At 47.8% G+C, this 15,775-nt stretch overlaps 1 protein-coding gene across 1 annotated transcript in view; it reads left to right on the top strand.

The window, feature by feature from the left end:
• The first annotated feature begins 9,765 nt into the window (after positions 1-9,765).
• LOC134984001 (zinc finger protein 135-like) overlaps positions 9,766-15,775 on the top strand; it is a 41,033-nt gene continuing 35,023 nt past the window's right edge. Inside the window, exons 1-3 of the mRNA XM_063949660.1 lie at positions 9,766-9,861; positions 12,626-12,757; positions 13,497-13,688. Of these exons, the coding sequence (XP_063805730.1) occupies positions 12,677-12,757; positions 13,497-13,688 (273 nt within the window). The 5' untranslated portion in view covers positions 9,766-9,861; positions 12,626-12,676. The remainder of the gene's footprint in view (positions 9,862-12,625; positions 12,758-13,496; positions 13,689-15,775) is intronic.

Genomic DNA, 15,775 nt, shown 5'->3' with positions numbered 1-15,775 from the left:
TAGGTGTCCCTGCTACTGCTGTGCTAATTTACACCTTGTGGGAGTTTCCCTTTTTGACTCTTTTGAGACTACTTTGGCTTTACATGTTGAGCTAGGCACCTTACAGGTGGACAGATCTAACTTCCAACCCAGAGAAAGAGGGGCAGCCTATTGTAGACTTTGTCTTGTCACTGCCAATTGTTTAGACTACCCGGCCACTGACAACTGATCACAGAAGTCAACACACTGCTTATTCGGGTGTGATAAGGAATGCCGGCGGTCAGATGACCGACCGAGGCATCCAGATTTTTAAAGTGCCGACACAGGATGGGGGTAATTAATTTACCCCTCGCCTGCCCCCTACCCTAACCCACCTGGGGTGGCGGTGATATGGATAAGTGAATACAAAATGGAAGCTGGATGTCAGTTTGTCTATTGCTTAAAAGAAACTGTTGTTTTAAAAGTGATTTTAATGTTTGCAGAAACTTTGATTTTTAGCCAAAACAAGAAGTGAAGGCCAGCTGCGCAGTGTATCATGAGACTGCGGTTAGCTAGTATTTTGCAAAATAAGGAATTGTATTTTGCAGAATAAGGATAATTAAAAGTAGGTGAAAGGTAAAATGTAATTTGATATTAAACAGTCATAATCACAAGATGTTGAGCTAATTAATTGGAAATCCCCCATAAGGGGAGTATATGAATTAATAATATATTCTGATAAATGAATTGTGATTGGTTTATGTATACGATTGGTCTGCTAATTTGACTGGATCATGTAACGCTGTAATGACAAGTATATAAGATGAAATCAATGTGTCAATGTTCAGTTCATGATATTCTTTTATCGTGAGCCCTGTGAATTTCAAACTGCAATAAATCTATCAAAGAGACTTCATTGTTCTTCAATTATCTGAACGGCTAAATCAGCGACTAGGACTAAACACAGAGAGCGGTAGCGGCTATGCCTAACCCTATGGTGCCTATCCCTAACCCCCCAAGGCCCTAACCCTCACCCCAGTACTTACCTTCGGGAAGCCGGCGGTCGAGGTTCTGAGTGGTCTCGGGATTCCAGTGTCGGTCACCTGACTGCCGGCATATAGACCGTCGGGATGTGGACCACATCCCACTTATTCACCCCCCTCCGTTTCTCCATCACTTAGAGGGCCTTTTAGTGCATTTGTATTGCTAATGCTTGTCCATTTACTCCTTGTGCTCTTATGTTGCCATGACGCATCAATATGTTCCTTGGTTCCACATGTCAGTTTGCTTGGTAAGACATTTCTGGAAAAAGTGATCATCTGAAGGAGTGTAGTACGGCTGACCTCAGCTTACCGACGCCGGGATCCTGGCAGGGAGGGGCGAGTGAAGCCACGGGTTCTATTCCCACTCCATGGGTGTCGTGGACACCCACGAGTGGAAATAATCTCTGTTGGTCGGCATGCCGACCACTGGGATAGTGAGGGGTTGGGATGCTGGAGGAGGTCATGTGACTGTCGGTCTCCCGACCGCCGGTCACATGAATACCACCCATCTGAAGCATTCTATTTTAGCCTTTCCATGTTAATGCTGGGTTTTCTTTGGGGTCTTTGACCTATATGTTTGATGGATATATTATTTCTTACTTTTGTCTTCAACCCTGGAGTTCTGTTTGAATGTGTATTTTTATCTCGTGGTGTTTTTTTATTTTTCTTGCTTTGTGCGTCTGCAAATTACCTGCTTGCGTACTTTTCCATTTTCTCTTCTTGCTGAGCCATTTTTTTTGTTTGTTTTTTAAACTGAATAAAAAATAAGAATTTACTCACCGGTAATTCTATTTCTCGTAGTCCGTAGTGGATGCTGGGGACTCCATAAGGACCATGGGGAATAGACGGGCTCCGCAGGAGACTGGGCACTCTAAAGAAAGATTCAGGACTATCAGGTGTGCACTGGCTCCTCCCCTTATGACCCTCCTCCAGACCTCAGATAAGATACTGTGCCCGGAAGAGCTGACACAATAAGGAAGGATTTTGAATCCCGGGTAAGACTCATACCAGCCACACCAATCACACCGTACAACTCGTGATATGAACCCCGGTTAACAGTATGATAACAACGGAGCCTCTGAACAGATGGCTCGCAATAACAACCCGATTGGTTTAACAATAACTATTTACAAGCATTGCAGACAATCCGCACTTGGGATGGGCGCCCAGCATCCACTACGGACTACGAGAAATAGAATTACCGGTGAGTAAATTCTTATTTTCTCTGACGTCCTAGTGGATCCTGGGGACTCCGTAAGGACCATGAAGATTATACCAAAGCTCCCAAACGGGCGGGAGAGTGCGGATGACTCTGCAGCACCGAATGAGCAAACTCAAGGTCCTCCTCAGCCAGGGTATCAAATTTGTAAAATTTAGCAAAAGTGTTAGACCCTGACCAAGTAGCCGCCCAAGATGAGCCTACCTTCCTTGTGGAGTGAGCTTTTACTGATTTAGGCTGCGGTAGTCCTACCGCAGAATGCGCAAGCTGAATAGTGCTACAAATCCAGCGAGCAATAGTCTGCTTAGAAGCAGGAGCACCCAGCTTATTGGGTGCATACAGGATAAACAGCGAGTCAGTTTTCCTGACTCCAGCCGTCCTGGAAACATAAATTTTCAGGGCCCTGACTACGTCCAGTAACTTGGAATCCTCCAAGTCCCTAGTAGCCGCAGGCAACACAATAGGCTGGTTCACGTGAAAAGCTGATACCACCTTCGGGAGAAACTGAGGACGAGTCCTCAACTCTGCCCTATCCATATGGAAAATCAGATAAGGGCTTTTACATGACAAAGCCGCCAACTGTGATACACGCCTGGCCGAAGCCAGGGCCAACAACATGACCACCTTCCACGTGAGATATTTTAAATCCACGGTTTTAAGTGGCTCAAACCAGTGTGACTTCAGGAATCCCAAAACCACATTGAGATCCCAAGGTGCCACTGGAGGCACGTAAGGAGGCTGAATATGCAGCACTCCCTTGACAAATGTCTGAACTTCAGGCAGTGAAGCCAGTTCTTTCTGGAAGAAAATCGACAGAGCCGAAATCTGGACCTTAATGGCCCCCAATTTGAGGCCCATCGTCACTCCTGCTTGTCGACCCAGTTGAAATTCCTCCGTTGGGGCCACATATTTTCGCCAAATGCGTTGATAGTGGTTTGCAGTGACATCCTTCCTGGCCTTGATCAGGGTAGGGATGACTTCCTCCGGAATACCTTTTTCCTTCAGGATCCGGCGTTCAACCGCCATGCCGTCAAACGCAGCCGCGGTAAGTCTTGGTACAGGCAGGGCCCCTGCTGCAGCAGGTCCCGCCGTAGCGGTAGAGGCCATGGGTGCTCTGAGAGCATCTCTTGAAGTTCCGGGTACCAAGTTCTTTCTTGGCCAATCCGGAACCACGAGTATAGTTCTCACTCCTCCTCTTCGTATTATTCTCAGCACCTTGGGAATAAGAGGCAGACCTGGCGCAATATCTTTTTAGCTTTTTGTTGAGGCGGGACGCCATCATATCCACCTGTGGTCTTTCCCACCGGTTTACAATCAATTGGAAGACTTCTGGATGATGTCCCCACTCTCCCGGGTGAAGGTCGTGTCTGCTGAGGAAGTCTGCTTCCCAGTTGTCCACACCCGGAATGAACACTGCTGACAGTGCTAGCACGTGATTTTCCGCCCATCGGAGAATCCTTGTGGCTTCTGCCATTGCCCTCCTGCTTCTTGTGCCGCCCTGTCTGTTTACATGGGCGACCGCCGTGATGTTGTCTGATTGGATCAGTACCGGTTTGTTTTGAAGCAGGGGTCTTGCTTGGCTTAGGGCATTGTAAATGGCTCTTAGCTCCAGGATATTTATGTATAGTGAAATCTCCTGAGGAGACCACAGCCCTTGGAAATTTCTTCCCTGTGTGACTGCTCCCCAGCCCCGAAGGCTGGCATCCGTGGTCACCAGGACCCAGTCCTGTATTCCGAATCTGCGGCCCTCTAGAAGATGAGCCCTCTGCAGCCATGTACCTACACCTGTCCTGGTTTTAGGAGGTTTCTGACTAGACTAACCTGGCGGTGGCTGCAGGCGGGTTAATGGGGCTCAGCAGTTACATACAGAGAATCAGGGCAATGCACTACTGGGTACATGAGACTCCGCATAGGGGTCAGAGGAGATTGTGCTGCGCTCTGATTGGAGGAGCCCATCATATGCTCCTTTGACCCGTGGGGATCAACAGCAGCGCAGCCTGATGGAAATGACTCGTCGCTAACAAATTTGCTGCTACAATGAGGTCTGAATTAGGCCCTCTACTCTGCTACTGACAAGTTGGGTAGGTCTCTTGCGGTGGACTGGGGCAATATATATATTTTTTTAAATGTGGGGGCTATTGTATTTTTTGCGGGGGCCATTTATGTTATTGTGGGGGCCACTGTAGTTTATTTTTTTTAATGTGGTGACCATTGTAGTATATATATATATATATATATATATATATATCTTTATATATATATATATATATATATATATATATATATATATACACATACATTTATTTATTTTATTTTTATTTAGTTATTGAGGGGGGGGAGTCAGGGTTTTATTTTTGATTTTACTTTGGGGCCGTTGTGTCTTATTTTATTTTTTTTGTACTGTGGTGGTCATTATTTTTATTTATATATACAATTTTTACTGTGGGGGGCATTATGTTTTATTCTCTTTTTACTATGGGGCCAATGCCATTGTATTTTACTCTGAGGACAAGTATGTTTTATTTTTTTCTTAACTGTGGGGGTGCTTTTTTTTCTTTTTATATTGGGGGCTATTGTGTTTTATGTTTTAATATGGGGGCCATTTTTTTTCCTTCAGTGTGGTACCAGTGGTTTCTTTTTTTTACCTGTGGGGACCACTTTTTTTTTTTTTATAACTGTGGGGCCTTTATTTATTTTTATTTTTTTACTGTGGGGGTTATTGTGTGTTATTATTACTGTTTAACTGTAGGGTTCATTTGTGTTTTTTGAAATGGGTGGCCTTTTTTTTTAAATGCAGTGGCCACTGTGATTTATTTTACTCCTGTGGGGCCATTGTATTTTTCTTTGTGGGGCTTTGTGTTTTATTTATTACTATGGGGGTTAATGTGTTATTTTTTTTTTCTGATGGGAACAATTTATCTAAGGTGACCAATGTGTGTGTCTTCTTTTACCGTGGGCGCCAATGTGTTGTTTTTTTAAATGTGGGGGCCATTATGTTTTTTTAGGTTTACTGCCATTGTGTTTTTATTACTGTGGGGGCCAGTGTGTATTATTCTTTTCTTCACTGTAGGGGCGTGTGTGTGTGTGTGTGTGTGTGTGTGTGTGGTTTTACTATGGGGACCATTTTTATTTATTACTGTGCATTGTGGGGGGTTTTATGTGGTGGCTATTGTGTTATATTTATTACTGCAGGGGCTAATGTTTTTGGTTTGTTCCTGTGGAGGCCAGTGTGTCTGTGTTTTCCTGCGGGGGACTGATTCAGTGCCTTGGCAATTTTAAAGTCTTGTTCAGTGTGTCACAAGTTGATGTAGGTTGAAAATCACTGGTTTATATAAATATAGTTCTCTGTTCGCCACCTTTCAGAGACATTATCCCCCATTTGAAAGCTGCTCATATGAAGACATCATGTTGTAAAAGGTGTTTGTGTAAACTAGAACTCTAATTTGAGAATTACACAGATGGACTGATTTAGAGGTGGATGCAGAAGTCCGACCGAGCGTTTTCGAGGTGGTGTTGGAGAAACTGGGGCATGTCAGCAAGCGTTTTCGGGGCAGCCGCTGTGATCGAAAAAATGGCGGCTGGACTCCTGCCATCACAGCCAGGCTGCGTCGTCAGGAGGCATCCACAGTTTCTGCGATCACGCTGTAATTGCGGTGCGATTGCAAGTACAGCGTGATCACAGTGGGCGGGCGGCTGGTAGCATGCTGGGCGTCCTTGCCCTGCGATGGGCGGCTCCTAGCATGTAATTGCAAGGATTGCAGATTCAGCTAAAAAGAAGAATCTGCAATCCTTACTGAATTAGGCCCATAATGAATTACACCAACGTGCACTATTATAAATATAATTCATTTATTTACCCCAAAGTGGTCTAAATTCCTGTCACCTGAGCAGGACTATGCAATAAAGGGAGGACTCTTTGGAACCAGCCATGTGCGCCAAGAAGGTGCTAAAAGTACTGCGCACCAGGCAAAGGGAAAGGATTTCTTGCGCTGGGTGACTGCAGGGTATTGAAAAGGACATTGGGGGTCATTTAGAGTTGGCACAGCTCCGATCGTCTTCCCTGACATGCGGGGGGATGCCCAGCACAGGGCTAGTCCGCCCCGCATGTCAGTTCCGGCCCCCTTCCCCCCCGCAAAAACACAAAAGCATCGCACAGCGGCGATGCTTTTGTATTTGAGGAGTAACTCCCGGCCAGCGCAGTACCTGTGGCTGGCCGGGAGTTGTCGCTGCCACTGGCCTGCCGTGCCCCCCCCCCCCCCCCCCCCACTGGTCCGTCCGGACCGCTCCCCCTAAATGGCGGCTTGACGCTGCGGTTCAGCCCCCTCCCGCCCAGCGACCGCCTCTGTCTCAGAGGTGATCGCTAGGCAACGAAAGCTGACATAGTGCGCCGGCGCATGCGCAATTCCGACCCGCTTGCAGCGCTGTGACAAACTGCAGCGAGCGATCGGGTTGGAATGACCCCCATTGTCCAGAAGTAGATTCATTCCTTGTTCCCCCTCGCAGCACGCTAACCTCTCAGCCTTACCTGCGCAGCAATAAGCAATAGACCCTGGTGGTGGCGGGAGGCTGAAGGAAGCACTTACAGGCATTGGCAGTAGCAGCAGTGGTGCAGAGGTAGACTCAGTCCTGCGGCATCATCGATGATAATTGGAACAGGAGCAGCAGTATAAAAGAAAATTGCTCCACTGCGTACATCAACATTGCTGCTATTTCTGAACCAGGCCCTGAGGTTGAGTCCTGAAATAGGCCCAACCTTTACCCCACAAGAGGGAGAGGTGGACCTATCTCTTGCGTCCCAAGAGGTAACTCCTTGCGAACATGTGGCAGTCTCCCCCCTGTCCACATACCTCCATAGTTAGAGAGTGGTCCTTGCCTATCATTCCAGCCCAGGCCATATAAAACTACATTGAGATGCAAACATCCTGGGCGATATCACTGCTCAACAGGCAAAACCTGGTGCGCCAGGTATCACCTGACATAATATAGGCTATTGACACGGTCTGTTATTATGCCCTGATGAAGTGCTACTCGGGACACTGAAACAGTATACATAAGACCCCACCATGACTTGAAGCATCAAAACTTGCTCCACTACGACAGACATCGGCAGTGAGGCCACCTCTGAAGCAGGCAGTGTGGACTAGCACCCGGCCTCTCTTATGCCGCACTCTTATGCCATTGGCTAGTGATTTCACCAGTGAGACAGAGGTGAGGCAAGTTAAACTGACCTGATACTGAACGGTCATCGACCATCGATGGTTGGCCAGATATGGCCAAAGGTTTTGCCATCGATGGTAGAGATCCAATGGCTCTCCGTCATTGATGTCATAGACGCAGATGTTTATTTATATGCCAGCACAGGGCGAGAGGAGCTTAGCCTCCTCCCCCCCCCCACTCAACACCGCCCCCCTCCTTGGCTGTCCCGCCAGGGCACAGCAGGGATGTCCATTGTTGGGTCAAAGCATCAACTCTAAGCACCGATAGCATCATCACATTGGGGAAGTCCCTATTTCTACACACGGGGATGATAATGCGGTACTTTGTGCATGTGCTGTACAAGTCTGTGACGTTGGTAGCAGATATGCTGCAACCTGTCAGTGATTGACAGTCTGCTGCCGTTTGGGGGTGACATGACGCCTCCGTTTTGGGGGAGTGACGAAGCCGTGATCTCCGAAAGAATACACAGATTTCCTGGCCTCTTTGTTGGATCTGTGGCGGCCATCTTGCGCGACCCCAGGTGACGCAACACAAATCACAAAAATAAGCAGGAGGCGTATATTTATGTCAGACGCCTCCTGCTGGATTAACATATCAGCGCACCCCCGTCCACATCTGACTCAGGTCCAAGGATTAGAGGAACGGAGGAGAGCGGCACGGCAGCCAGTGGCGGCACAGGGTGTGGTTCATAGGGTTGACCACACTTCGATCGACAGTGTATAGGTCGGCCATTATAGGTCAACAGTAACTAGGTTGACACCTAAAATAGATCGACACAAGCATTAGGTCGACATGAGGGTTTTTTTGTGTTGTTTTCTTCGTACAGTGACCGGGAACCCCAATTAGTGCACCGTGTCCCCTCGCAGGGCTCTGCGCAGGTTACCTTTCCCAATTGTAGTCCATGTGGATCGTAAAGTATGAAAAAGTTAAAAGATAAGAAAAAAATTGTGAAAAACTCAGTGGACTTTTTGTCATGTTGACCTAGTAAGCATGTCGGCCTAATGCATGTCGACCTAGAGACCGGATCCTGGCGGCAGAGCTGACCAGCCACAGAAATGTCAGCAGGAGCAGTGTGAGAACACGGAGAGACTGAGTCGCGTATTTCAGTGTAATAAGTGATTTACGTGTCTTCCAGCAGGTAAAAGATCTATGTTTTTCTTATTTATTTATTTTAATCTATCACTATAAAATCTATGAAAAGATGTATAGTGAGTACACTTACCAGTATCTAAATGGTAGACAGACAGTAATACGGTCGACAGTGACTTCATTCGATGGGTTTAAAAGGTCGACAGTCAAATGGTCAACACAAGAAAAGATCTACACAAACGGTTTTTCATGATTTTGAGGGTGAGGATTAGAGCTAGGGTTAGGCATGGGGGGGAGGGTAGGAATAGGCTGTGGGTGAGGGTGTTATGGTTAGGCGGTGGGTGGGGTGTATCGAATTAGTTTGCAGGGGATAGTCTGAGGGGGGAGATTTAAGATTAGGCTGCAGGGCGGAGGGTTAGGATACCGGATAGGGGTTTGGGGGTGAGGGAGGGGGGGGGGGGGGTGGCAGGTGTTTAACTAGTCTGCGGGAGGGGACGGTTAGGCTAAAAAAAAACCCATTGTGTCGACTTTTTGTGTGCCGACCATTTGTCTACCATCTGGTGCTGACCTACTGACTGTCTACCATGTTGATGTCGAATTGATCTATCAATCTACACTCACACTTACCATAGCACTCCCCACCCCCACTGTGCATGTGACATCTGGGCATATACACCGCTCCCCAACTGGGCACACTTACCACTCCCCACTCTGGTGATATTGAGGGCGGCAGCAGCAGGTGCCAGGTCTGTATCTAGTATAATACTACTACTACTGCATCACTCCCAACATGACCCTCTCCAGAGATATGCTACTGCTGCTAGTTCTGCCACCCAGACCTACTACTCATATATAGTGTGTGACGTCACAGTGTCTACAGTAACACACGTGACCAGCAACTAGAAAGCCGGAATGAGACACTATGGAAACTCGTATAGCACATCATGTCCGCAGTGCAGGAGGGCGGCGGCCATGATGCCGTGGCTCCTGCCTCCCGCAAGCCGGGCTTGCGACAATGAGACGCAGCCTCTCACCCTCTGCACCTTAGGGGAATAGACATCCGTACACGGCAGGGCGCCATTACCGGCCTCGCTTGTCGCCTTGATGCAGAAATCATGTGAGTAAACATTGGGTACAGGAAAAGCGGCGGCCATTTTGTTGTAGTCTGGCAGACAGCTAAAGCCGGATTGTTGATACTGAGACATGACTACAATTCCCAGAATCCCCTACTATAAGTACACTGTACTGCTCCCATTAGCCCCAGTGTGTGTTATATCTTCAGGTGTGCTGCTGCAGGGTCTGTGTCACTGAGCTGAGTGCTCCCCCCTGGGACAGGTAATTATATGTATCATGTATTATTATTACTATTATTATTGTCTGCTGAGTGTCCTACTGTTATTACAGAGCTGTCTTCCTGTAGGGGTCTTGGCTCTGATCTATTATTATTATTATTATTATTGTTGTTACAAGGGTCCCGCAGCGCCTATCAAGGCCGGCAGCGGCGAATGGTGGCGGGGGGGAGCAGCGAGGAGAGGGGCGCACTGTACTGTGTGGCATCGTTACTGACATTCCCAGATTTTACGGCATGCACAGGCGACGGGGGATGTCGGTAACGGCCCACGGTGGCGCGCATTGTTCACGATGTAGTGCGTACACACTTGACGATGTGAACGCCCGATCGATATATTGGCTGCACATCGTCAGGTGTGTACCCGCCCATTTAGTACAAGACAGTGCAGGACAGGTACATGGTATATAAACATTGCTGTATGAGCGGACATGACCCGGGTGGCAGAAACCGAGGGTTATGTGCGTTGTAGGGAGGGGTTGGGCATGCTTTGCCGCGGCTGGGATCCCGGCGGTCAGCATCCTGATGAGATTATGGTGTAGAAGACAGTCCAAGTAAGAGGATAAGCACATGAGGGAAGAGGGCCCTGCTCGTGAGAGCTTACATTCTAAAGGGGAGGGGCAGACAGACAGGAGTGACACAGATGACACAGTGAGCATCGCACGGTTCCGGTATGAATGGTCGACCATGTTAAAGTCGACAGTCATTAGGTTGACCACTATTGGTCGACATTGACATAGATAAATAGTCGACACATGAAAAGGTCGACACGGACTTTTGAACTGTTTTTGGTGTCATTTTTTCCGTAACATGACCATGAACCCCAATTTGTGTACCGCGTCCCCTTGTATGAGCAAACTGCGGGCAGGTTACTATTCCCAATCGTAGTCCACGTGGATAGTAAAGTATGAAAAAGGTAAAAATCTATATTTTTTTTAAAAAGCCATGTCGACCTTTTTCATGTGTCGACCATTTTCACGTGTCGACCATTTGTCCATGTCAATATCGACCAATAGTGGTCGACCTAGTGACTTTTGACCTAAGTAGGGTGGACGTGCCAAATGGATCGTACAGATGGTTAGGATGAGAGACGTCTGGTTTTTATTTAAAACACTGACCTTGGACTATCACAATGGGGTTTTGCAAGAGTCACCCCTCTCACACAGATAGCTTGCTGTCACACAGTGTTCTGAGAAGTGTTTTTTTTCCGTGTGCCGTGAAAATGCCCACCGATTCTTTCCGTTTGCTAACTGAGGCCTACGGGGCAGATTGTTTATCATGTGCACGTATGTTTGGGAGGCACAAAATATTTAGTGATGGTTGTGAGGAGGTCGAAGATGATGAACGTCCCAGAAGGCCTTGCACATCAAAAACAAATGGAAATAATTGAGAAAATAGTTCGAATTGACCATCGACTCAGCATCTGAATGATAGCAGAAATGGTAAACGTCGAGAAAGTAAGTTTTGCAACCAGATCTTAACATGACAAAAGTTTGTGCCAAGATGGTTCCAAGGCTTCTTACCGCCAAGCAGAGAGAAAATCGAAAGCAAATTTGTACAGACATTTTAGAACAAATGCACACGGATTCACGTTTTTTAGATAGTTATTTTCTGTGATGAACCGTGGATCTTCCAGTGCGATCTTGAGACAAAACGCCAGTGTCTGCACTGGAAAACACCATCCTGATACAGAATGAAGAAAGCACGCCAAAGTGAATCCAAATTCAGAGCCGTGGTAATTGTTTTTTTGATATCGAGGGTGTTATTTTGCAAGACTGGGTACCAGTCGGGACAGCTGGGGATAATTTTTTGGAACCATGGGAGCAGCAGACAGAAAAAGTTTGACTCAGGGGCCTGCATGTACCGCACACCCTATAGATATGCCACTGTATAATAGCTTATATCCCGGCTAACTGTAAGATCCCGTGGTAATAGTGTTTCAACCAGAGCCGAGTACCTAGGGTTCAGGCTCGGTGTGAAAGGGTCAGCCCAGGTCGTACATCTCGGGTTGCTACCTGGGTTGGAACCAGGGTTATGCGGGTCGGCTGCAGTGTAAAAGGCAGACCGGGGTCGTTGATGACCCAGGTCTTGCCTAAAAGGCTGCGGATTCAGGAGCACTTGATGTTGTCTCCAAGCGTCCTGTGTGAGCGGTGACTACTCGGGTCCCGGGGGCGGAGTAAAAGGGGTAAGTATAGCTGAAGCCCCAGTTCTGATCCGTGTTCAGTATCCCGTGTCCGACACGGGTCAGAGTTGGGGCTTCAGTGTGAAAGGGGTATAAGTTGCAGACTAGCTGTTCATTATACCGGTCTAGAATCGTTTTATAGAATAACTGGGATCTTTTTGTTATGACACCTCACAGGCTGACATTTACAATCTGGACCTAAGTATGGATGATTACTTTTATTTACTATAGACATTTCTAGCGGCAAAATACTCCAGAGCGCTTTACAATTGGAGACAAACACAGTCATAGAACCAGAGTATTAGCATAAAGGTAATGCGGGAGGAGGACGCTTCCTGCATGCTTATAATCTATAGGGTGGTGGCAGTTTCAAGCATGAAGGTAGGTGCCACTTATTGTGTACTGGTGCCTCCAGATAGGAATGGGAATAGCGGTGCCATGTGATCCGTCAGGGGTCAGAAGTGAATTTCCTGAATGTATTACTTACTCTGTACAGAGCTTTATTAAAGTAATAATAAATAGTTACATTATTACCTGTACTATTTAAACCTGTATCTCTGTCTGCCTAGGTCACCTCACCCTTATATTCACCGAGACTAGACTCCAATGTTAAAGGCTTCATGATGGACAAGGGCAGAAGTCATATTACCGAGCAGATATTAAGTCTCACTCTGGAGATCATCCATCTGCTGACTGAGGAGGTGAGGTAGTCTGGGAGCGTCACTGTGACATCACTCTTATCTCTATTACTAACACAGGGACCTAACTGGGGAGGTGAGGTAGTCTGGGAGCGTCACTGTGACATCACTCTTATCTCTATTACTAACACAGGGACCTGACTGGGGAGGTGAGGTAGTCTGGGAGCGTCACCGTGACATCACTCTTATCTCTATTACTAACACTGGGACCTGACTGGGGAGATGAGGGAGTCTGGGAGCATCACAGTGACATCACTCTCATCTCTATTACTAACACAGGGACATGACTGGGGAGGTGAGGGAGTCTGGGAGCGTCACCGTGACATCACTCTTATCTCTATTACTAACACAGGGACCTGACTGGGGTAGTGAGGAAGTCTGGGAGTGTCACAGTGACGTCACCCTTATCTCTATTACTAACACAGGGACATGGCTGGGGAGGTGAGGGAGCCTGGGAGTGTCACAGTGACGTTACTCTTATCTCTATTACTAAAACAGCGACCTGACTGCGGAGGTGAGGGAGTCTGGGAGCATCACAGTGACATCACTCTTATCTCTATAACTAACACAGGGACATGACTGGGGAGTTGAGGAAGCCTGGGAATGTCACACTGAGTTGTGTTCCCAAAGCTTTACCAGGATACAGTTAAATGTATGAATACTGTTGCTATGGACCATGTTGCCGATGACCGATGAAAATGTGACCACTGGACTGTCATAATGTTTATAATTGTGTATACAGAATTACACAGTGGTGAAGAAGACATCTAGTCAGCGGGAGACACCCAGCAGCTGTCCCCGTGTGTCCGGAGGACTGAGCAGGACCCAGAGCCCCATCACGGTGCCTCCACCTCACTCACTGATACATGAGAGACACAATGACCAGAAGATCCTGGAACTCACCAACAAGATCATTCAGCTGCTGACTGGAGAGGTGACTGCTGAGAATGGGACATTATACAATAACACCAAGGGATGTGTCAGGGTGATGACTGGAGAGGTGACTGCTGGGAATGGGACATTATACAGTAACACCAGGGGATGTGTCTGGGTGATGACTGGAGAGGTGGCTGCTGGGAATGGGACATTTTACAGTAACACCGGGGGATGTGTCTGGGTGATGACTGGAGAGGTGACTGCTGGGAATGGGACATTATACAGTAACACCAGGGGATGTGTCTGGGTGATGACTGGAGAGGTGACTGCTGGGAATGGGACATTATACAGTAACACCAGGGGATGTGTCTGGGTGATGACTGGAGAGGTGACTGCTGGGAATGGGACATTATACAGTAACACCAGGGGATGTGTCTGGGTGATGACTGGAGAGGTGACTGCTGGGAATGGGACATTATACAGTAACACCAGGGGAGGTGTCATGGTGATGACTGGAGAGGTGACTGCTGGGAATGGGACATTATACAGTAACACCAGGGGATGTGTCTGGGTGATGACTGGAGAGGTGACTGCTGGGAATGGAACATTATACAGTAACACCAGGGGATGTGTCTGGGTGATGACTGGAGAGGTGACTGCTGAGAATGGGACATTATACAGTAACACCAGGGGAGGTGTCATGGTGATGACTGGAGAGGTGACTGCTGGGAATGGGACATTATACAGTAACACCAGGGGAGGTGTCAGGGTGATGACTGGAGAGGTGACTGCTGGGAATGGGACATTATACAGTAACACCAGGGGAGGTGTCAGGGTGATGACTAGAGAGGTGACTGCTGAGAATGGGACATTATACAGTAACACCAAGGGATGTGTCAGGGTGATGACTGGAGAGGTGACTGCTGGGAATGGGATATTATACAGTAACCCCAGGGGATGTGTCTGGGTGATGGCTGGAGAGGTGACTGCTGGGAATGGGGCATTATACAGTAACACCAGGGGATGTGTCAGGGTGATGACTGGAGAGGTGACTGCTGGGAATGGGACATTATACAGTAACACCAGGGGATGTGTCTGGGTGATGATTGTATCATTGTGTGTGTCAGGTTCCTATAAGGTGTGAGGATGTCACTGTCTATTTCTCCATGGAGGAGTGGGAGTATATAGAGGAACACAGGGGTCTGTACAAGGACGTGATGATGGATAATCACCGGCCCCTCACATCACTGGGTAAGAGGAGACTGTCATGTAGTGTAATGGAGAGAGCAGCTATGGGGCCACCTAGATACACATCATCTGATAATCACGACGTGGCGCTCCCTGATTGGCTGAAGGGACCCTCTTAGACAGGAGTCAGGGGAAGTCCCTGCAGACGGGGAAAGGGGTCCCATGTGAAAACATGGGTTCCCTTTCATTGCGTGGTCGGGTGTCCGTTTTTTTTTTTTGCCAAGTACGTGGATTATACAAAGAATAGAAGAGGACCGATCTACACTGGATTATGTGAGTATCATTTTTTTTCACAGGTACCCCATGGATTCTACATGGAGAAGAGGACCGACCCTCATGTGAACATAGGTAAGTATGTATGTATGGTGGTGTGCATGTATGTAATAACATTTTACTTTCACGGTGTGTGTTCTGTTTCTTGGGGGGTATTTTTTTAGTAGTAGTACTACAGGTACCAGTGGGCCCGGTTTTACTCCGCATGCTGGTACTTGTGGTTCTCCAAGTACCAGCTTGCGGGGTAGGCTTGCTGGGACTTGTAGTACTGCTACTAAAAACAATATTCTAATTTTTTCAAAAGGCTATCAGCCCCCCATCCGCCGCCCTTGGATGGGGGGGGGCAGCCTCGGGCTTTACCCCTGGCCCTTGGGTGGCTGGAGGGGGGGGACCCCTTGATTTAAGGGGTTCCCACTCCTCCAGGGTACCCCGGCCAGGGGTGACTAGTTGGGTATGTAATGCCAGGGCCGCAGAGACCAATATAAAATTGTCCCCCGGCTCGGCTGTGGCATTATGTACCTGACTAGTGGAGCCCGGTGCTGGTTTCATAAATACGTGGGACCCCTACGCTTTTTGTCCCCCGTATTTTTGGAACCAGGACCAGGCGCAGAGCCCGGTGCTGGT

Source organism: Pseudophryne corroboree (assembly GCF_028390025.1).
Source record: "Pseudophryne corroboree isolate aPseCor3 chromosome 3 unlocalized genomic scaffold, aPseCor3.hap2 SUPER_3_unloc_3, whole genome shotgun sequence".
NCBI lineage: Eukaryota > Metazoa > Chordata > Amphibia > Anura > Myobatrachidae > Pseudophryne > Pseudophryne corroboree.
This window is presented reverse-complemented; position numbering and strand designations above follow the sequence as displayed.